This window comes from Armigeres subalbatus, chromosome 1, assembly GCF_024139115.2.
Source record: "Armigeres subalbatus isolate Guangzhou_Male chromosome 1, GZ_Asu_2, whole genome shotgun sequence".
In the NCBI taxonomy this organism is placed as follows: Eukaryota; Metazoa; Arthropoda; class Insecta; order Diptera; family Culicidae; genus Armigeres; species Armigeres subalbatus.
In genome coordinates this window covers 187,500,374-187,524,324 of record NC_085139.1, presented here as the reverse complement: position 1 = coordinate 187,524,324, position 23,951 = coordinate 187,500,374, and the positions used below count along the sequence as shown (strand labels likewise).

General features: G+C 42.3%; 1 protein-coding gene and 1 long non-coding RNA gene across 2 annotated transcripts in view; one reads left to right on the top strand and one right to left on the bottom strand.

Annotated features, from left to right (window-relative positions):
* Positions 1 to 278: 278 nt before the first annotated feature.
* Positions 279 to 1,243, bottom strand: LOC134209194 (uncharacterized). Its single transcript, XR_009978726.1, has 3 exons — positions 926 to 1,243; positions 798 to 860; positions 279 to 695 (listed from the first exon to the last, which is right to left on the bottom strand). It is a non-coding gene; the product is annotated as an uncharacterized LOC134209194 (long non-coding RNA).
* An 8,613-nt stretch (positions 1,244 to 9,856) lies between these two features.
* LOC134209182 (proton channel OtopLc-like) overlaps positions 9,857 to 23,951 on the top strand; it is a 42,341-nt gene continuing 28,246 nt past the window's right edge. Inside the window, exon 1 of the mRNA XM_062685172.1 lies at positions 9,857 to 10,128. Coding sequence (XP_062541156.1) covers positions 10,022 to 10,128 — 107 coding nt within the window. The 5' untranslated portion in view covers positions 9,857 to 10,021. The remainder of the gene's footprint in view (positions 10,129 to 23,951) is intronic.

The following is a 23,951-nucleotide window of genomic DNA, read 5'->3' as shown; positions in this document are numbered from 1 at the left end:
ACGCTGGAAAAGGAAACCACAGTTCTCAAATGCTGAGTGCTCAAAAAGCCACACGTGTCGACGCTTCAGAAAGTGTCCAACCAGGATGAGGCCTGGAACTCCTTTCTGAGCACGGAAAACGGAAACAAATTGAAATTAGGTGTAAACTACTCAACTGTTAGGGAACACTGCATAAAAACTTAACCACCAACTATAATCGTTTTACAACTATTTATTCACCTAAACTGGCCTATTAGTGACGTCACTTTGGTTTTGGTAGGTTTGTGGTACTTGCGGTTTACAATTTTTCGGGATTGTGCGCTTGTTGGTTGGTAGAGGTGGTACGGGAACTGGTGGTGTGCGGGCTTCGGTGGCGGATTCCAAGGGCGGTTGAGGGGTGACCGAATTCACGCCGGAACATGAACCGGTCTGGGATGCTCGGTTTCGTTGGCGTCAAGCAATGGCGGTTCGTAGCTGGGTTCGGATGGACTAGACCGAATTTACGCCGTAACATAAACCGGTCGGTCTCCTCGATGAACCTTGGTGGAACGTTGGGGCTGGATAGGGTTTCTGTCCGTTTTGGGGATATTCCCGATCGGAATGTGTTGACGGATTCCAATCCTTCAGCCTTTATGACGTTGTTCCGGGGGTTCTGGGGAAGATCGGCTTGCCAGGCAAGCACTCGCAAAAAACACAAAAAGGCCCGTTGGACGGACCTGCCAAAGCAGATTAGCACATAATCACACATAATTTTGCCCATCCCGCCAGTACCACACTACATCCACAAACTTCCTTAAAACTAACATATTGGCATTTACCTTTTTGTGAGGCTAATTGGGTTTAAACAATGCTTCTTCACTCTTCTTGTGGCTTATTATATTCTATTATAATAGAAACAATGAAACAATTAGAACAATATAACATACACTTTTGTTCAACAACTAACCGTACTACTTCGAACTGTGATAATAGTTTTTAAGATCTACTACTATCGTAACTTTTAAGTTTTAACTTTAACTTTAGGATCACGTCGCGCACTTCTATTTCCTTTGATGGACACGGACAGAAAGAACGACATCGATTTAGGCCAAGCATATAAAACCTATGAATTTGAGAAACGGACACGAACATTTACTAATTTATGGTTTAACGGTCCTCTCTGGGTTACCTTTTTAATTTGCTTTGCGTACTTTCTTGCAAACAAGTACACGTTCAAACCGCTGCAAACAAACAATATGACAGTTGGATGACAGACATAACAGCATAAACGTGTGAGTTCTTTTGACAAGGACAGGGTCGGACTACTAAACAGAAAAAAACTCACGAAGGATTAACAGGAAAACAAGGAATATTTGCTTGTGGTGGAGCTACAAGCTGTATTTTGTGACCAACGGTTACAACACTAGGAAAGGGAAGGAATCTGTCTACTTGGTATATTGTCAGCCCCTATTAAGCCATTCATGGCGCTAGGAAAACGATTGCTACTGTCGGAGACGAAACTGGTAAACAGTAAAAAACAGCGTAATGTGATTATATGCAGCCAGCAGCCTCTTGAATGAAAGTATTGATATCCCATTGAAAATATGTTGTATGACATTTGTTTTTCGTAGAATTATCCACTTCTCAGAGTATCCCGAACCAAGCAACTATGTTTTAAATAGGTAGATATGAATTCACCACATGAAAATGCTAATACAACTTATTTTAAATTTCCGAGCATTTGAAAAACATTTATAAGTACATGACGAACTATTGTAGTACCATTAATAAGCCGATTTCGACACATGTTTTGTGTGTTTTGAAAGCTTTGGAAGGAATGGAATACTACAACAAGGTCCCACTATTTGAACCCTTCGCAGACAAATATGTAATCATTCCATCGAAAACGTGTCCCATCCGGAACCGGTTGCTTTCGTATTGAGTGCCCTTGAAAACGCAAAGTAGAGTTAAATTTAGATACCTGGAAGCTTGTCCTTAAGCTCAAACGATTGAAGTTATTCAAGTCAAGATACTTAGATACCACACTGTGGCATTGAAGACAATGAGAAGGCAGGCGAGCTTGCGAAACGAGGGTTAAACACACAGTTTATTTGACATAACCTTTCTGCGGTATATCTTACTGTACCCGTTTTTGCCTTTCTCGTATACCAAGTATACGGAAAGGCTGAACTGCTCCAAAACCGAACTTTTTATAGAAGGCTCGGAGACCCATAGTATTATATACCAATCGACTCAGCTCGACGAATTGAGGTGATGTCTGTATGTGTGTATGTATGTTTGTGTGTATGTCTTGTCTTCTTGTCTTAGCACATGCACAGCCAGTATTGAAAAGCATCCTGGAAATGTCGGTTGTATTTCCGAACATTTTCTTGTCAGCATTAATATTTGCAGCATATCATAAAAATGACACAAATATTAAAACGGCCAGGCCCACCGTGCAGGCTTGAAATTGGGAGATAATCCATAACTCACCGGCAATCAGATTATTCAATAATGAATAACATGATCAACGAAGAGTTTTGAATTCACAAAAGGAAGAAACGGGGACAACCGTACCAACCGTTCCATATTCAGGGAGTATATGGATGGTAACGTTGGGAGAGACATTGCTAAGAAAATTATTGTCCCTCCTTGCTGGTTCAACTTCCAGGGATGGGACACAGGTATTTCTTCCATATGTCCTGGCTCTTATGCCTAGGTCAAAGCGCCATTACTCGCTCTCTGGAACGAGATAAATAAAACAAAACAAAATAATATTAAATTATAAAAATTTCTTTACCTTGATTGCGTAATTGTTATTAAACTCACGTAGACGAATTTTAGATAATGATTTAAAAAAAAACTTGGTGGTTGAATAAAAATTGAAAATAATCACTTTGACTTATAGAATACGATAATCAGATTATTGTTATGCAATTTTAATAACAAAATCCATGTTTATAACGCCAAACATCACTGTTCAGTTGACAGTAAAAATGCAAACTAGTTATTCCTTCATGTGAAGATTTAGCTTCGCATTACGTCACGTAAGCCCGCAAGAACTTTGGCGTCCCTTATGACTATAATAGCACTTGTTTTTCAATTGAATAATTATTTCACCTACCTTGCGGGGCATTGTAGCATAAAGGGGTAGACACGCCTATAACTCATAACGACTACTCACCGGTGCACCGACCCAAAAACTATTCAAAGATATGTCGATCGTGTCCCCATGTATGTGGTTTTTGACGAATACTTTCTGCTGCTTAGCCAGGAATATCCCAATCCACGGTAACGTACGTTCTCGTTTCATCAATGCGCGAAGTCTTTGTTTGTACGTATCTATTCTTCCTTTTTCAGATCCAAGCATTTTCCCAACAATATCATAATTCGGCTTTTGATCTTCAATTATTTATGTAAAGTAAGGACTATACTAAAATTTACAAAATTTGGCAGGAGGTAAAAACATCACGTCTATCGAATTTACACTGGAGTTTAATTTCGTATGTGTGTGTGCATGTGTACAAAAATGTGAGACACGTTTTTGGGTATTTATCATTATCCGATTTGCTCGCAACAAGTTTCATTCGACGCGGAATGCAGTCCCATAAAATTTGATCGATTCAACTTTGCCTTTCGGAGTTATGGCCAAAAAACTGTTTTACGTGCAAAAAAAAAAGCAAAACGTCCCAATCTGGATTCGAATTCGAGATCTCTGGGACGGGAAGCGGCTACTACACCACAACACTATCAATACACATAGCATGAATAGAGGTAATAAACTATAGAGGAGATTGTCGCTGTCGTCACTGGCGAAACATCTTTTGCTGGCGAGGATATGGCACTAAATGTCAACGAAGGAAAAATCAGAACGTTTTGACAGATAGGTACCCAACATGTTTGGGGACGATAACAAAGGGAACCGCAGCGACAATCGTCCTCTATAGTTTATTACCTCTATTATAGCATGTGACAAGATACATTCATTCATTTATTCAGACTAAGGCCGAAGTGGCCTGTGCGGTATATAAGAGTCTTCTCCATTCGATTCGGTCCATGGCTACACGTCGCCAACCACGCAGACTACGAAGGGCCCGCAAGTCATCTTCGACATTCTGGCTACGTGCCCGGCCCACCGCAGTCGTCCGATTTTCGCGGAGTGAACGATGGATGGTTCTCCCAACAGCTTAAGCAAATCGTGGTTCATTCGCATCCTCCAAGTAACGTCTGCCATCTGCACCCCGTCATAGATGGTACGCAGCCCTTTACTTTCGAAAACTCCAAGTGCGCGTTGGTCCTTCACGAGCATCGTCCAGGTCTCGTGTCCGTAGAGGACTACCGGTCTAATGAGCGTTTTGTAGATTGTCAGTTTGGTACGGCGGCGAACTCTATTCGATCGGAGCGTCTTGCGGAGTCCAAAGTATGTACGATTTCCAGCCACTATGCGTCTCCGAATTTCTCTGCTGGTATCATTTTCGGCAGTCACCAGTGAGCCCAAGTACACAAATTCTTCTACCACCTCGATTTCGTCACCACCGATGCAAACTTGCGGTGGATGGCTCACATTGTCTTCTCTTGAACCTCTTCCTATCATGTACTTTGTCTTCGACGTGTTGATGACTAGTCCGATCCGCTTGGCTTCCCTCTTCAGTCTAATATAGGCTTCCTCCATCTTCTCAAAGTTACGTGCCATAATATCTATGTCATCGGCGAAGCCAAATAGCCGACGGACTTATTGAAAATTGTACCACTCGTGTTAATCCCTGCTTTTCGTATTACCCCTTCTAAAGCGATGTTGAATAGCAGGCACGAAAGACTATCACCTTGCCGTAACCCTCTGCGGGTTTCGAAGGGACTCGAAAATGCCCCTGAAACTCGAACTACACACATCACCCGATCCATCGTCGCTTTGATCAACCGTGTCAGTTTATCCGGAAATCCGTGTTCGTGCATTAGCTACCATAGCTGGTCCCGATCGATTGTATCATATGTATCATACGAAGTCGATGAATAGATGATGTGTGGGCACGTTGTATTCGCGGCATTTCTGCAGTACTTGGCGAATGGCGAACACCTGGTCCGTGGTGGAGCGTTCGTCCATAAAACCCGCCTGGTACTGCCCACCGAACTCCCTTGCAATTGGTGCTAGTCGACGGCATAAAATTTGGGAGAGTACCTTGTAGGCGGCGTTCGGCAATGTGATTGCGCGGTAGACGCTACCATCCAGCATATAACCCTTTTTGTAGATGGGACACACGATACCTTCCATCCATTCCTGCGGCAAAACTTCCTCCTCCCAAATCTTGGTAATGACCCAGTGCAGCGCTCTAGCCAGTGCCTCTCCACCGTGTTTAAATAGCTCTCCTGGTAGTTGGTCAACCCCAGGGGCTTTGTTGTTCTTCAGCCGGCCAATCTCCTCCTGGATTTCCTGGGGATCCGGAGCCGGTAGAATTATGTCCTGCTCGCGTTCCCCCAGGTCCATCACCATACCGCCATCTTCGTCTGCCACATCGCCATTCAGGTGCTCTTCGTAGTGCTGCCGCCACCTTTAGATCACCTCACGTTCGTTCGTAAGAAGGTTCCCGTTTATGTCCTTTCCTTACACATATCAGGCTGTGGCACGTGGCCCTTACGTGAACGGTTTAAGTTCTCATAGAACTTTCGTGTGTTATTAGCGCGGTACAGTTGCTCCGTCTCTTCACGGTCTCGATCTTCCTGCTGACGCTTTTCCTCCGGAAAATCGAGTTTTGTCTGTTCCGCGCCTGTTTATATCGTGCCTCGTTCGCCCTCGTGCGGTGTTGCAGCAATCTCGCCCATGCTGCATTCTTCTCTTCTACTAACTGCTCACATTCGCCGTCATACCAGTCGTTTCTCTGATCCGGGGGCACCGTGCCAAGTGCAGCGGTTGCGGTGCTACCAAAGACAGATCGAATATTTCTTCAGCCATCTTCAAGAGAAGCTGCGGCTAGCTGCTCTTATGTTGGGAGTGCCATTTCTAGCTGCTGCGCGTAATCTTGAGATAGTTCATCGTCTTGTAGCCGCCCAAAGTTAAGCCGCGGCGTCCGACTTCGACGCGTGTTTTTCTTATTTGAAGACCACGTTTGCCTCTGCGTCTCCACAAAAACCACATGAAGGATTATCAGTTAGTCGGAAGGCATTGTTGGATCTGGTTTCCTACTGATAAGCGATACGTCCATGCCTTTTTTTTTACGCAATGATTTTAACTAACAATGATTCGGACTACAAAGCAGAACGAATCAACTACCTGCAGACCGAGCAGGAACACGATCAATCGCGTATCAATTGATTTACTTCTCGACCGCCAAAAGCACAACGATACTTGATCGTTTGACGTGTCTATGAAACAAATATGAACACTACTCATCATGCATGCCCGCCCGGTGGCATATGCAAACTGAGGATCGCGTTTTGGACCGAACCGACGCGCAGCACTCAGTACTTTTTTCCCGATGGCTACTGCAAGCTATGGCTATACATTCCTTGTCGCGACCGGACCAAAGCGTAATACAAGCGCACGATCCACCGAATATCGAATAGATATTTTTCTCTTCTGTTCGCGACGAATGACGTAAACTGATCAGAACGTCTGATAAAAGTGATGACATGGTACTTAGTACTAAGATAGCTTAGGCGTGGCATACTTTTCGGAACAGAGGACTTACGACACAAGTAGCTTGGTCACTGGGGGGATGTACAACCCTGGCCAGACTAGGGCAAGCTCGTATCAAGATCTGGTGGTACGGCCCTCCATCTTTTGGGAAGCAAATATGGGTATGGTCAGACGAGACATTTCGTATGTTCGTCGGTATTCCGCAGCTGGATCAGCTGGAATGTCAAACTTTGGACAACAGCAAATCACATGTTCCACTTAATTTTATACATCGCTGATTTCACAAACCGTGCTTGAGACAGCAATGTCCCAGTTAGTTATGGGTCCTGTACACCTCCGGTGGTGCAAAGGGCCAACTTGAAAGATCTCCATCCTGAGTGATGTCCAGCTACTGTCGACTTCTTTTATTTCTTTATTGGGGCTTCGCCGCCATGAGCCTCTGGGTCTGCCTCTGCTACGATGTCCCCATGGGTTCCAACGTAATTCTTGTTTACAGATTTCGTTTCCGCCCCTACGTTGAGTGTGGCCGTCCCAGCTCCACTTCCGATCCCGAATTTCTGTTGTTTTAGATCCAGTTGTGAGGCCACCAGACCCGAATTATATACCGCAGGCATCTGTTGATGAACACCTGCAGCCGTGAAGTGTTCTCCAATTGTACACACCATGTTTCGCTAGCGTATAACAGAACAGATTTCACGTTAGATTTGAAAATCCGTATTTTGGTGCGTTCACTTATCTGCCTGGTTTTCCTGATATTTCTTAAACTAGCAAAGGCAGCCCTTGCTTTCTTAATCCGTGCGGCTATGTCGATCTTGGTACCGTCGTCTGACGCCATTTGGCTACCAAGATATTGGAAGCTTTCAACATTCTTCACTGATTGCAAGGCTACTGTGAAACTGCAAGAGGTCTCCGTGTTTACATCCAACGAATTGATTTTCAAGAAAATTATTCAGCTTTTTTTAGTGGAATGTTTTTACTGTCATAAGACGAGTTTAGTACAATTCCATTTGATTCCACCACCTCGTATTACTTTTACATATACGTATTTCGATCTTAACTGTAAGGTCGTCTTCAGTGTCTCGTAGTCGAGTCAAGTACGAGACACCTTACAGTTGAGGTTGAAATACGTATATGTAAAAGTAATAGGAGATGGTGGAATGAAATGGAATTGTACTAAACTCGTCTTATGACAGGGATTTGATTTTGTTGACGTTGATGACTAAGCCTGCCGAAGAGGAGCGCTCGGCAAGGTCGTTGAGCTTACTCTGCATATCAGAGCGCCGTTGCGCGAGGAGTGCAACGTCATCAGCCAATTCGAAGTCGTTTAGGTGCTCCATGCTTATAGGCTGCCATAACAGCCCGCGGTTTGGTTCACGGTCAATCGCATCTACCAGAATCTCGTCGATTACGATTAGGAACGGATAGGGTCGGACAAGACCCATTGTGCAGCACGCTACACGAGAAGGTCCCGTACTGTCCCTTGCGTCTCAGGGCGCCCCACATATTCTCGTGATTGAGACGGTCGAAAGACTCTTGGAATTCGTTGACCTGCTCCAGGACGGTACGTAGCGTAACAATATGGTCCATTTCGGCACGGAATCCGGCCTGCTGCCGCCGGAGAGTCGCATCGATCTTCTCCTGAATTTGGGCTAGGATAACTTTGCATAGAACTTTGAGAACGGTACACAGCAATGTTCCAGAGAGGCATGTAATGCCAATAAGAAAAAGAAGAGGATCAACATATTTTCCTTGGTCGAAGACGCTTTGGAGTACGTCTCCTAATCCGGCGAAAGACATGCTAATGAAAATCAAATCTTCCGTCAACCTCAAGCCAGGTGAGCCGCCACTCGGGGAAACTTTCACTGGTCCTGGCTTGTTTTACCGCAGACCAGTCATTTATCAGTTAGTCATAATAGGTCGCTAGTATTGCTTGAAAGACTGGCTATATGAATCTACTTACTAATAACAACTTAATATGAAAATTCAATATCAACAGGTACAGCCTCAGTTAGCATTGATCACCGGACGAATTGGTCAAAGGGATTATCTAAATCGTAAGTATGATTCTATCTGAGAAAAGAAAATTGCTTCTTTTTCGTTAAAAATGGGTACAAATGTAATTTACTATTGGTGCTAATTTGAAGAGCGAAATGTTGTCTACCAGCAGTAATATTTGCAGTGACTTGAGTGATTTTTTAAAAGTAGAATTAGTTTTCTAAGAAGCACCGCTTGGTAGTCACAGACTTTTATTATTATACAGTTCAAATACTAGGGATACCAAATTAGAACTCGGGTGTACAAGATCGATTGCCTATCACGCATGGTAGCTTGGCGAAACTTGTTTTTAGTGAGACTGAGAAAGGTCAGCTCGATTTTACTATTACGGTGTTATTGTCAAAATACTGTTCCAACACAGTGAGAAATATCAGCAAATAAGTTGATCAAAACAATTAAAATTAATATTCGATTGTGCAAAACATAGAAACGAATATATATTTTTACATTATATGACATTTTTTATAATACGAGATCTGTGCAATATTTAACCTTTCTCATTTTTTCTATTGCTTAATCATGGTTTTACCGTGAACTACGATATATTTCTCACTTGCTTTAAAAATAATTTGAATTTTTCACAAGTAAACTAAAAGATTACTTTCAGAAATTTTAATTTTACGTCTGTCTAATTCATACAACAATAAAAAGTGTCCTAAGAGTTATCATAGTGCATTAAAACTAACACAACCATCTCGTGACTAAACATCGTCGGTCTTTATCACTCAAAGACTCATTACACCCACGGTTAACTGATAAACATTTCAATACAGGTTATGATAATCTATCGATCGTTTACGATGCTACTTCACTCTTACGCCTGCTGCTTCTTCCTCTGGCAAATTAACTTACTACCTTAGCGCGGGTAGACAAGACCAAGATAGGCGTGAATTGGTTGCATTATTTGACCAACATTTTGCCGGGTTCTTATCTTTCTGTGTTTCCAAGAAACGGATTAACTTCCTTTTAACAGCCATGCAATTTCGAGATGAGTCGACTCATAAAGACAAGGTCAACAAAATCCAACGGTATTCACAATCAACATATTCTTACTAGAAGCAACTAGAGCTATAAAGCAATCAGCAAACTTAGAACGCAAGTATACAAAAGACAGCATTAGACAAGTTGTGGCACCCGTCAGATGGATTTGGCTATATTTTTATCATTAACAGAAGACTGTGTATACAATGACGCCACGCACTGGAAACTGGAACGGACCGACTACTGACTTTTTCACCTCATAAATCAGGAGGGTTCAGTATTTGACAGGATTTTAACGGAAGCGGATCCCCAGAACGGATAATTTCGTTTCGATTTGGATGACTTGATCTCAATTGATTATTTCAAACGATTTCAAAGTGATTGCCCCACCATCAAATGGAAGGAGAATACGAGTGGGTTGCCGGTACTGCAATAGTGGACGAGTTGGGCCGTAAGAAGGCTGAACGTGAGCGGCTGAACACGGTAACGGAAGAATCGGCAAGGTGTGTTTATATTTACTATGGTGATAAGTTCCATTGTTATTTAGAGTGATATGGTGCTTCGTGTGATGACGACGTTTGTTTCCCGTAACTGGTTCTTTCACCAGCCAATGTTTGAGAATAGCTGCAGGGGTTCTATTAATATACCGTGTATCTAAATACAACAGTGAAACGACGCAATCGTTTGTTTATATAGTATCTTGTTATCTGACGTACTCATAGAAAAAACTGGAATAAACATGAATTTATTAAGTAATTAGGAACGTGCCCAAATATCACGAAGTCTACTGGAAGCTAAATTATGATCTAATTATAGCCATGGGCAAAAAAACATTGACGATAAAAATCTTTACACAGTGTCGGATTGGCCAATCTCCGCATGAACGACGAGCAGTATACGCAGAATCTTTTCCAATAACTTTCTAAATTTTCCAAAGTTCTATACTTCCATCACCGATAAAGTTACTTAAAATGCACACGATATCCGCCAATAGACTGATGAGGTGCACGTGAACCTTATTCCAAGAATTTTCAATCTAAATGTATAGTCACGTGAATTCACTCCTACTTGTGATATCACACAAGACAATTCGGGAACACGTGATCATTTGATGACTTTCTAATATAGATTGATGACGTTTAATCATCTATCCCGTTCAATTACATAGAAAGAATATGATTTGCTTTCATCCGTTAAAGTTTTTCGATGATTTTTTGCACCTAAAAGAAAAGATGGTTACACGCCAGATGGGCTACAGCTCTTCCTCAATGAGCTTACATCGAATGGAGTATCCTTCTCCACTGAACTCGACCTGTGAGCCAATCGCTTCCAGTCGTCCTGAATGTTCAGCGCCCTTCAAGTCCTCTTCCCAGTCTTCGACTAAGCTTACGACATCTTCCGGGTTCTCTACTAAATATTAACTTTGCTTGATGCTCTTCCAGCATACGAACAACATGTCTAGCTCACCGTAGTCTGTCGTGTTGCATAAGTTTAACAATGTCCATCCTCTTATAAACCTGATACAACTCGTGATTCATACGATGCCACCAGATACTGTTCTCCTGTTTACCACCGAGTATTGTCCGCAGCACCTTACGTTCGAATACTCTGAAAGCTATCTATCCAGCTTCCTTTAAGTTCTAAGTTGGTCGTATAAGTCCACCGGACGAATCAAAGTAGGGTAGAATACGGCATTGGCAGGGTGCGACAGTTGTTGGCACCCTTAACAATATTTGCGTTTTCCAGCAAGCATACACTACTTATGAACATAATTTTGATTCAATCACATAATTTCAAGTCTAGGCTTTCATTTGAATAAGTTGTTTGTGTAAAAGTAGCAAGATTTGACGAATTAATCACCGACACAAATGTGCACCTACTATTGCATCACCCAAGAAAGCAGCACACGAAAAGCAAACTGTTACTTACTTTTTTTGATCGCCTGTTTCTCCTCTTTATTGTGTATGGCACGACAAATTAAGTACGTAAACTACTTTTTACACTTTATCACCACTTGATTATCACCACATAGATCATATTTATGCAATATTTGCTCTGTGTTTCACTAAATAAAATCGGGACTGATCGTTTTCTTTGACAGCAGCACACTTCAGAATAGAGCGAGAGAATGTGTTTGTGAGCATACCAAACACACACTAAAAAGATACCACGCACAATTCTATGTGATTTGATTGTACCAAAACTACGAACAAAATATCCGGCGTTGGCATTTATTTTAAAAAGTGTTAAAATACAAATGCTTCTATTCAGATTTTTATGAAGACCATGAATTATATCAAAAGTGATAGCAACACCGTAGTATTTCAACCCTTATGTGGCTGACAGGATAGGTTTTCCTTTTGCAACTTCAATACTTTCCAAGCTCATCAAGAAATTCATAACCATTCCCGTTCCTACATAGCGCATTTCAACCATATTTAATTGCCTACTTTTAGGGTATTATCAATTATTCAACTCTGAAACGTAGTGTATGAATGGGGTGGCTCCAGCTGCTGGACAGGACAGTGCTACCCATTATCCAACATATGAAGACTCACGAGGTGGAATATATCTTCTACATCAGCGGTTCTCAACTTTTTTCTTGAGAGGTACCCCTTCGAACTTTTGCATTAATTGAGGTACCCCCTATGTTTTTTGCTGTAAATGAAAATAATCGTAACCTTTAAGATATATGAAAAATGAACCTGAAAACTAATGGAATCTTGGCTCTCCATAAACTTTTCCGAAATTTTTATTTTGTTTGAAACTTTCCAATTCAAATTAAGTTCATACATCGAGCATCTTACAGAACTTTTTTTTTTGACTATTGCAGGCTTCCGAGCGTATTGAAAGGAGGCTTCCGAGCCTCTTGAAGAAAGGCTTCCGAGTCTCTTGAAAGGCGGTTTTCGAGCCACTTAAAAGGAGGCTTCCGAGCATCTTGAAAGGACGCATCTGAGCTGCTTGAAAGTATGCTTCCAAGCCTCTTGGAAATAGAATTCCAAGCCCCTTGAAGGGAGGGTTCCAAGCCTCTTGAAAGAAGGCTTCTAAACCTCTTCAAAGGTAGTAGGCTTTCGAACATCTTAAAAGGAGGCTTTCAAGCCTCTTGAAATGAAGCTTTCGGGCCTCTTGAAAGAGGCTTCCGAGCCTCTTGAAAGGAGGCTTTCAAACCTCTTGAAGGGAGGCTTCCGAGCCTCTTGAAAGGAGGCTTCCATGCCTCTTGAAAGGAGGCTTCGATGCCTCTTGAAAGGAGGCTTCCGAGCCTCTTGAAAGGAGGCTTCCGAGCCTCTTGAAAGGAGGCTTCCGAGCCTCTTGAAAGGAGGCTTCCGAGCCTCTTGAAGGAGGCTTCCGAGCCTCTTGAAAGGAGGCTTCCGAGCCTCTTGAAAGGAGGCTTCCGAGCCTCTTGAAAGGAGGCTTCCGAGCCTCTTGAAAGGAGGCTTCCAAGCCTCTTGAAAGGAGGCTTCCAAGCCTCTTGAAATACCTTACGAGCCATTTTATGAAAGGGTTGCGAGCCACTTGAAAGGAGGCTTTCGAATTCCAATCATCTCGATGGGAGGTTTTCAAGCTCTTGGAAGGAGGCTACCAAGCTTCTGGAAAAGAGTCTTCTGATTCAGAGTATCTTGAAATAGTTTTGAGCCTTTTGAATGGCGGCTTTTTAGCCACTTCAAAGGAGGCATAGGAGTATCTTGAATGAACGTTTAACAGCCTCTTGTAGAAAAAAAACCCAGATTAATCCACCTAGCGGTGATGGTGCCTTTCTCGACCTCGACCTCGACCTCGGTTCGGTTTTCAGCTTGATCTACAATATGCTAATAAGAATTTCGACATTTTTGTTTCCTTTTCCAATCTTTTTGACGTACATAACCCTGTTTTATTTCACCCAGTCATATATTTTAAGGATATCACTTTTGGATGTTAGTTGAACTGAAGCTCCGACTACACAAAAGAAAACGAAAATGTCATTCCCATCACGCGAGCGGAGGGCAATATTTGTTATGATATAAATCTCATGACCGTCTTTCTGCCAAACTCCCGTATGAAGTGGGAGAGACAGAGACATCATCTCAGTTCGTCGAGCTGAATCGATTGGTATATAACACTATTGGTCTCCAGGCCTTCTGTAAAAGTTTGGTTTTGGAGCGAACATACAGCCTTTTCGTATAAAAAGGCTAAAATGGTGTTTCAGCCATATCTTCCGATCCCATAGTCCGATCTAGCCAATTTTCAATAGGAAACAATGGGACAGGATTCTGCGTCGAATGCAACTTGTTTCGTGTGAATCGGTTAAGGTTAGGTGTCCGAAAAATAGGTGACATTTTTGTGATTTTTATGAAAAAGGTATTTTGGTCATAACTTCCAATCCCATAGTCCGACCTGTCCAATTTTAATAGGAAACAATGGGAAAGGATTTTGCGTCGAATGCAATTTGTTGCGAGCAAATCGGTTGAGAATAAGTGCCTGAAAAATGAGTGACATTTCTTACGCAATATTTTCGTATGAATTTGTATTTTGGCCTTAACTCTCGATCCCATAGTCCGATCTGGCCAATTTCAAATAAGAAATAATGGGACAGGATTCTGCGTCGAATGCAACTTGTTGCGAGCAAATCAGTTGAGGATAAGTGTCCGAAAATGAGTGACATTTTACGCGATTTTTTGTATGAATTTGTATTTTGGCCATAACTTTCGATCCCATAGTCCGATCTGGCCAATTTCAAATAGGAAACAATGGGACAGGATTCTGCGTCGAATGCAACTTGTTGCGAGCAAATCAGTTGAGGATAAGTGCCCGAAAATGAGTAACATTTTTTACACGATTTTTCGTATGATTTTGTGTTTTGGCCATAACTTTTGATCCCATAGTCCGATCGGGCCAATTTCAAATAAGAAATAATGAGACAGGATTCTGCGTCGAATGCAACTTGTTGCGAAACAAATCGGTTGAGGATAAGTGCTTGAAAAATGAGTGACATTTTTTACACGATTTTTTCGTATGATTTTGTGTTTTGGCCATAACTTTTGATCCCATAGTCCGATCTGGCCAATTTCAAATAGGAAACAATGGGACAGGATTCTGCGTCGAATGCAACTTGTTGCGAGCAAATCGGTTGAGAATAAGTGCCCGAAAAATGAGTGACATTTTTTACGCGATTTTTTCGTATGATTTTGTATTTTGGCCATAACTTTCGATCCCATAGTCCGATCTCGTCAATTTCAAATGGGAAACAATGGGACAGGATTCTGCGTCGAATGCAACTTGTTGCGAGCAAATCGGTTGAGGATAAGTGCCCGAAAAATTAGTGACATTTTTTACGCGATTTTTTCAAATGAATTTGTATTTTGGCCATAACTTCCGATCCCATAGTCCGATCTCGCCAATTTCAAATAGGAAACAATGGGACAGGATTCTGCGTCGAATGCAACTTGTTGCGAGCAAATCGGTTGAGGATAAGTGCCCGAAAAATGAGTGACATTTTGTTGAGTAGTTTTGCGCACACACACACACACACACACACACACACACACACACACACACACACACACACACACACAGACATCACCTCGATTCGTCGAACTGAGTCGATTGGTATATAACACTATGGGTCTCCGGGCTTTCTATAAAAAGTTTGTTTTTGGAGCGATCATATAGCCTTTACCGTATACTTAGTATACGAGAAAGGCAAAACGAGCCTTTAAAAGAAGGCTTCCAAGCATGTTAAAATGAGGCTTTCGAGTCTCTTAGAAGGAGGCTACAAGCCTTTTTAAAAAAGAATTCCGAGCCTCTTAAAGGAAGGCTTCGAGCTGTTTGGAAAAAGGCTTCCGAACCACTCGAAAGGAGGCTTCCGAGCCTCTTGGAAGAAGCCTTCCGAGTTTTTTAAGAGAGCATTCCGAGCCTTTTGGATGAAAGGATGCGAAACACTTTAAGGTTTCTGAGCCTCTTGAAAGAAGGCTTTCGAGCCACTTAAAATGACGCTTCCTGGATGAAATAGAATCCAAGCCTCCTGAATGAAGGATGGCTTCCGAACCTCTTGAAAGGAGCCTTCCGAGCTTTTTAAAACAAAGATAAAAGAAAAAAGAAAGGTTAAAAGAAGACTTCCGGACCTCTAGAAGGCTTCCAAGCCTCTTTAACCTTTTGTCTGTGCTCTGGGGTCAATATGACCCCAGGCCACTTTGAGTGGCTGCCATTTTTTTTTAGTTTTCAACCGATTCTATAAATTTTTGGTAGTTTGATAAAAATCGCTGAGATGTCTCCTAGGTGCAAATTTGCTTGAAAAATTGTGAAAATATGCGCTACAGTGTACTTTTTTCAAAAAACTTACGTTGTCTGTGCTCTGGGGTCAAATTGACCCCAAATTGAAATTACTATAACTTATTTATGTTTGGCCAATCTTGGATTTTTGGGGATGTTTCGAAAGATAATTTAATTATATTTCAGGTCGTTACCAAAGATTGACTATAGGTGGGCGGGTACATCGCGGGAGGGATTTTCGTAAAAAGGGTACAAATACAGTGATTTTCATGCTTATTTTATTTATATCTGAAAATCCTACCCATTTTGAACTGCACCTTTTCAAAAAGTTATGCAGGAAGGCGTGTACTATGACATGAGGCATTGATTAGTTCAGAGCTTGGTCGCTAGGAGCCGGTATATTTGAATTCATTATTTTAGACTACTCAAGTAATTCCGATATATAAAATTTTCCTCATTGTAAATATTCTTACCGCACAAATTTGAAATTTATAAAGATGACGTCTTTAACAAAGTTCGTCTGATGGGAATGGACTATCATGTGACGGAATAAATAATTAGGAAATTTGAAAGTAATCGGCGCTAGTGTACTTGCAATATTCTTGCATATTTGAAATATTGCTTGAGATCCCTCATACCTACACCCAAGTTGTATTCGGCAAAGTTGTTCAGGGTGTCCAGGACTACAAAGCGGTGCTCAATATAATGAGCACTTCTTCCAAGATGCGGCGCTAGTGAGATGTTATATTTTGTGTATATTGTTCCATGTGAGATCTGATGTATTTTGATTTGTAGCATTTTTGGCAAACATGAATGTTGTGGTAGAGCTCATCAAAAGTTTTCTTTGTATTCAACTTGCTCCAGCGATGCTGCAAATAATAGAACATGTTTACAGAATATGTTTTAGGTCATCCAAGAAAACCCTGGAATTAAGGACTTTGGGTCTACATGCGTAACCAAAGATCAGCCAATTTGCATTTGTAAAATTCCCAATTATTACTCCCGTCACAAGACAGTCCATTCCCACTAGACGACCTTTGATCAAGACGCCATTTTAGCAAATTTTAAATTTGTGCGATAAGAATATTTACACTGAGGAGAATTCTATATATCGTAATATCTTGAGTAGTCTTAAATAATGAATTCAAATATACCACCATCTGGTGGCCAAGTTCTAAACTTATCAACGCCTCATGCCAAAACGCACGCCTTCTTGCATAACATTTTTAAAAAAGATGCGGTTCAAAATGGGTAGGATTTTCGGATATAAGTAAAATAATCATGAAAAATCACTGTTTTGGACCCTTGTTCACTAAAACCCCTCCCCGCGATGTACCCGCCCACAAATAGTCAATATTTGATAACGATTTGAAAGATGACTAAATTATCTTTCGAAACAGCCCCAAAATCAAAATCCAAAATCGGCCAAACAATAGAAAAGTTAAAGCAATTTCAATTTGGGGTAAATTTGACCCCAGAGCACAGACAACGTAAGTTTTTTTGAGAACAGACAGAAGGTTAAAGGAGACTTCCTACCCTTTTAAAGGAGGATTTCGAGCCTGTTGAAAAATGTCGTCCGAGTCCTTTGAACAGATTCTTCCGAGGCTTTTAAAAGAAGCAGAAAAACAGAAACTTTATAGAAAAAGCTTAAAAGAATGCTTCCGGGCCTCTTGAAAGAAAGTATCCGAACCTCTTAAAATGAGGCTTCCGGTTGTGGAGGACAGGATTCAATAGGCCATGATTTACTGATCGCCATGCATATTATGTACAAGACAAAGTTTTGAAATAAAAAATACAAAATTATCAAAACTTCATCATTAAGTTTTGATAAAAATTGTAATTCATCTGCCATTACGCATTTTTGTCCGAGGTACCCCCTGGGTCCAACGAAGGTACCCCCAGGGGTACATGTACCCCAGGTTGAGAACCGCTGTTCTATATAATAAAAATGAGTTGAGTTTTCCTTCCTGACGATTTAACTCGCGAACGGGTTGACCGATTTGCAAGATTTTTTCCCTAATCGATTCGTTTTGGGAACCGCAAGGTTTGTATATACAAAAAGTTGGTGAATTTAACGGGGAAATGTTAAAAATCATTAGAATACTATTTTGGGTCAGCTGTTGAGAAAAACAAAACAAACGGACGGAAATTGATCTAGAGTGCGGTGCTGCAAATAGTTCATTGTGACATTTTCAACACCCGGGCAAAGCTGGGTTTCTTTCGCTAGTATACTATATATAATAGCCCTGTTTGTCTGTCCGGTGACTAAAAAATATTTGACACTTCAATGAATTATTGGCAGTGGCTGATTTTCTACCCGCCGCTTACATGCAGGCGCTATGGTCCCAAGTAGCCAGCAAGAGTTAACCGCCAGAAATGTGTATGGCAAAAGACATCTAACGCGGATTTTCTCAAAATTAGGAACTTGTCATGAAAAACTATTTGGTACCGGTTATGAAGGATGGTGTCCGCTACTACGCCTACCAAATATTTTTTCGATGAAGGTGCTTTATTTTGAGAAATCGAACCTTAGATGTCTTTCGCCATACTGATTTCAGAAAGTTAACTCCTAGTGTGCCGCTGTAAGCACGCTCAAAGCAGGCGATTCATTCTTTTGTACTATCAGATGCAGAAAACAAATCCAGTGACAACCTTAGACAACCAGACACAGCATATGATGAACAAAATCACAGACAACAGATGTTGAATAACACATGAACCGTTGATATTAAAAAAACACACTTGCTACGTCCACAAATAAACTAGTTGTTAATATACCATAATAGCAGAACCGACGAGCTTCGTTTCACCTAAACTTGATTAATTATATATTTTTTACATTTGAAATTTATTTAAAAGACGGTTAAGAATTCGAAATTTGCAAATTTGGATTCCATTTTTTAGATTAATTCTCGAATGTACTTCATTTGTATGAGAGTCCCCCTTCCAGAAGAGGAGGGGTCTAATACCATCATAAGAACCTTCATCGTTCCCAAAAATCTCTACATACAAATTTTCAAGCCGATCGGTTTAGTAGTTTCCGAGTCTATAAGGGCAGACAGACAAAAATTCATTCTTATGTGTATAGATTTGGTTTTACGTAGTTTACGTCGAGTGCTCGTGTCTTGTATGATTTTTTTGATGAAACAAACATATCATGTAAGGACCTTCAATTCTTCATTTATTTCATTTATTCAGACTAAGGCCGAAGTGGCCTGTGCGGTATATAAGAGTCTTTTCAATTGGGTGTCAGGTCATTTGGCCGAATGCCGTTTGGCCGAATTGTAGAAAAAAATGACCTCAGTTTACGAGTGGTCCTTCTTCTTTCTTCCTTCTTCCTTCTTCCTTCTTCCTTTTTTCTTCTTCTTTCTTCTTTCTTCCTTCTTCCTTCTTTCTTTTTCCTTCTTCCTTCTCCCTTCTTCTTTCTGCTTTCTTCGTCCTTCTTTTCTCTTCTTTCTTCCATAATTTTTCTTTCTTCCTTAGTTTTTCTTTCTTCCTTTTCCTTCTTTCGTCTTCTTTTTTCCTTCCTTCTTCCTTCTACCTTCTTTCTTCTTCCTTCTTCCTTCTTTCTGCTTTCTTCGTCCTTCTTTCCTCTTCTTTCTTCCTTAGTTTTTCTTCCTTCCTCTTCCTTCTTCCTTCTTCTTTCTTCCTTCTTCCTTCTTCCTTCTTCCTTCTTCCTTCTTCCTTCTTCCTTCTTCCTTCTTCCTTCTTCCTTCTTCCTTCTTCCTTCTTCCTTCTTCCTTCTTTCTTTTTTCTTCTTTCTTCTTTCTTCTTTCTTCTTTCTTCCTTCTTATTTTTTCTTCTTTCTTCTTTCTTCTTTCTTCCTTCTTCCTTCTTTCTTCTTCCTTCTTCCTTCTTTCTTCTTCCTTCTTCCTTCTTTCTTCTTCCTTCTTCCTTCTTTCTTATTCCTTCTTCTTTCTTCCTTCTTACTTCTTCTTTCTTTATTCTTTTTTCTTCCGTCTTCCTTCGTTTTTTCCTTCTTCCTTCTTCTTTCTTTCTGCTTTCTTCGTCCTTCTTTTCTCCTCTTCCTTCCTTAGTTTTTCTTCCTTCCTCTTCCTCTTTCCATCTTCTTCTTCATTTTTCCTTCTTCCTCCTTTCTTCTTCTTTCTTTTTTCTTCCTTCTTCCTTCGTCCTTCTTTCTTCTTCCTTTCTTCGTCCTGCTTTCCTCTTCTTTCTTCCTTAGTTTTTCTTCCTTCCTCTTCCTTCTTCCTTCTTCCTTCTTTTTTCTTCCGTCTTCTTTTTTTCTACGTATTTCCTTCTTCTTTCTTTCTGCTTTTTCCGTCCTTCTATCCTCTTCTTTCTTCCTTAGTTTTTCTTCCTTCCTCTTCCTTCTTCCTTATTCCTTTTTCCTTCTTCCATCTTCTTTCCTCCTTCTTTTTTCTTTCTTCTTCATTCTTCCTTTCTCTTTCTTCCTTGTTCTTTCTTCCTTCTTTCTTCTTCCCTCTTCCTTCTACCTTCTTTCTTCTTCCTTCTTTGTCTTCTTTCTTCTTTCTTCGTCCTTCTTTCCTCTTCTTTCTTCTTTATTTTTTCTTCCTTCCTCTTCCTTCTTTTTCTTCCTTCTTCCTCCTCCCTTCTTCCTTCTTCTTTCTTCATTCTTCCTGCTTTCTTCTTTCTTCTTTCATTCTCCTTCCTTCCTCATTCTTCCTTTTTCCTTCTTCCTTCTTTCTTCTTCCTTCTTCCTTCATCTTTCTTCGTTTATCCTTATTCCTTCCTATTTCTTCCTTCCTTCTTCCTTCTTTTTTCTTGCTTCTCATTACTCACTTCTCACTTCGTAAGAAAACGAATTTCAACTATTCGGCTAAACGGCATTCGGCCAAATAGCATTCAGCCAAATGTCACTTTCAGCCAAACGACATTCGGCCAAATGACCCTAAACCTTCAATTGGGCTCGGTCCATGGCTACACGTCGCCAACCACGCAACCTACGGAGGGTACGCAAGTCATCTTCCACCTGATCGATCCACCTTGCCCGCTGCGCACCTCGCCTTCTTGTGCCCGTCGGTTCGTTGTCGAGAACCATTTTCACCGGGTTACTGTCCGACATTTTGGCTACGTGCCCGGCCCACCGCAGTCGTCCTATTTTCGCGCTATGAACGATGGATGGTTCTCCCAACAGCTGATGCAACTCGTGGTTCATTCGCCTCCTCCACGTACCGTCCACCATCTGCACCCCACCATAGATGGTACGCAGCACTTTCCTTTCGAAAACTCCAAGTGCGCGTTGGTCCTCCACGAGCATCGTCCAGGTCTCGTGTCCGTAGAGGACTACCGGTCTAATGAGCGTTTTGTAGATTGTCAGTTTGGTACGACGGCGAACTCTATTCGATCGAAATAGTCTTGCCTCTTGCGGAGTCCAAAGTATATACGATTTCCAGCCACTATGCGTCTCCGAATTTCTCTGCTGGTATCATTTTCGGCAGTCACCAGTCAGCTCACAATTTCTCACATCACAAATTCTTCTACCACCTCGATTTCGTCACCACCGATGTGAACTCGCGGTGGGTGGCTCATATTGTCTTCTCTTGAACCTCTTTCTATCATGTACTTAGTCTTCGACGCGTTGATGACTAGTCCGATCCGCTTGGCTTCCCTCTTCAGTCTGATGTAGGCTTCCTCCATCTTCTCAAAGTTACGTGCCATAATATCTATGTCGTCGGCAAAGCCAAATAGGTGGACGGACTTATTGAAAATTGTACCACTCGTGTTAATCCCTGCTCTTTGTATTACCCCTTCCAAAGCGATGTTGAATAGCAGACACGAAAGACCATCACCATGGCGTAACCCTCTGCGGGTTTCGAAGGGAATCGAGAATGCCCCTGAAACTCGAACTACGCACATCACCCGATCCATCGTCGCTTTGATCAACCGTATCAGTTTATCCGGAAATCCGTGTTCGTGCATTAGCTGCCATAGCTGGTCCCGATCGATTAGATCATATGCGGCTTTGAAATCGATGAATAGATGATGTGTGGGCACGTTGTATGGCACTTGGCGAATGGCGAACACCTGGTCCGTGGTGGAGCGTTCGCCCATAAAACCCGCCTGGTACTGCCCCACGAACTCCCTTGCAATTGGTGCTAGTCGACGGCATAAAATTTGGGGGAGTACCTTGTAGGCGGCATTCAGCAATGTTATTGCGCGGCAGTTGCTACAATCCAGCTTATCGCCCTTTTGGTAGATGGGACACACGACACCTTCCATCCGCTCCTGCGGCAAAACTTCCTCCTCCCAAATCTTGGTAATGACCCAGTGCAGCGCTCTAGTCAGTGCTTCACCACCGTGTTTAAATAGCTCTCCTGGTAGTTGGTCAACCCCAGGGACTTTGTTGTTCTTCAGTCGGCCAATCTCATCCTGGATTTTCTGGAGAACTGGAGCCGGTAGAATTATGTCCTGCACGCGTTCCCCCAGGTCCATCACCATACCGCCATCTTCGTCTGCCACATCGCCGTTCAGGTGCTCTTCGTAGTGCTGCCGCCATCATTGGATCACCTCACGCTCGTTCGTAAGAAGGTTCCTGTTTATGTCCTTACACATATCAGACTGTGACACGTGGCCTATGTGAACGGTTCAACTTCTCATAGAACTTTCGTGTGTTATTAGCGCGGTACAGTTCCTCCGTCTCTTCACGGTCTCGAACTTCCTGCTGCCGCTTTTTCCTCCGGAAAATCGAGTTTTGTGTGTTCCGCGCCTGTTTATATCGTACCTCGTTCGCCCTCGTGCGGTGTTGCAGCAATCTCGCCCATGCTGCATTCTTCCCTTCAACTAACTGCTCACATTCGCCATCATACCAGTCGTTTCTCTGATCCGGGGGCACCGTGCCAAGTGCAACGGTTGCGGTGCTACCAATGGCTGATCGAATATCTCTCCAGCCATCTTCAAGAGACGCTGCGCCTAGCTGCTCTTCCGTTGGAAGTGCCACTTCCAGCTGCTGCGCGTATTCTTGGGCTAGTCTACCATCTTGTAGCCGCCCAATGTTAAGCCGCGGCGTCCGACTTCGACGCGTGTTGTACACCGTCGAGAGTTTTGGGCGCAGGCGTACTGCAACGAGGTAGTGGTCGGATTCAATATTCGCACTGCGGTAAGTGTGGACGTTCGTGATGTCGGAGAAGAATTTACCGTCGATTAGAACGTGGTCGATTTGGTTTTCCGTTTCTTGGTTAGGTGATCTCCATGTGGCCTTGTGGATATTTTTGCGGGGAAAGAAGGTGCTTCGGACTACCATTCCGCGGGAGGCTGCGAAGTTTATGCATCGTTGGCCGTTGTCATTAGATACGGTGTGCAGACTATCCGGTCCGATGATCGGTCCATACATTGCCTCCCGTCCTACCTGTGCGTTCATGTCACCGATGACGATTTTGACGTCCCGCAGTGGGCATCCATCGTATGTCTGCTCCAGCTGTGCGTAAAGCGCTTCTTTCTCGTTGTCGGGTCTCCCTTCGTGTGGGCAGTGCACGTTGATGATGCTATAGTTGAAGAGACGGCCTTTAATCCTCAGCTTGCACATCCTTGCGTTGATTGGCTGCCACCCAATCACGCGTTGGCGCATCTTACCCAGCACTATGAAGCCGGTTCCCAGCTCGTTGGTGGTGCCACAGCTTTGGTAGAAGGTAGCCGCTCGATGCCCGCTTTTCCACACTTTCTGTCCTGTCCAGCAAATCTCCTGCAGTGCCACGACGTCGAAGTTGCGGGGATGTAATTCATCGTATATCATCCTGTCGCAACCTGCGAAACCTAGCGACTTGCAGTTCCATGTTCCAAGCTTCCAATCGTGATCCTTTATTCGTCGCCTAGGTCTTTGCCGATTATATCGAGTCGCAATATCTCTTATATTGTTCGTAATAATTGGTTTCCCAGGCGGCTTAATGGACCTCCTGTCTCGTCGGACGGCCGTCGTGTCAGAGCTGTTTAGCGTCCCACCTAACACCAGAAATGTGTTATTTATTTATTTATTTATTTATTCCAATCTTCAACGTAAAGTTGTACAGATGTTTCTTAGCTATACTAGGTTTTGTATTCTTAACTTATAGGCTTCTTTACTAATATTAAAATCAAACACGTGACTAACTTCATTAAACGTGCG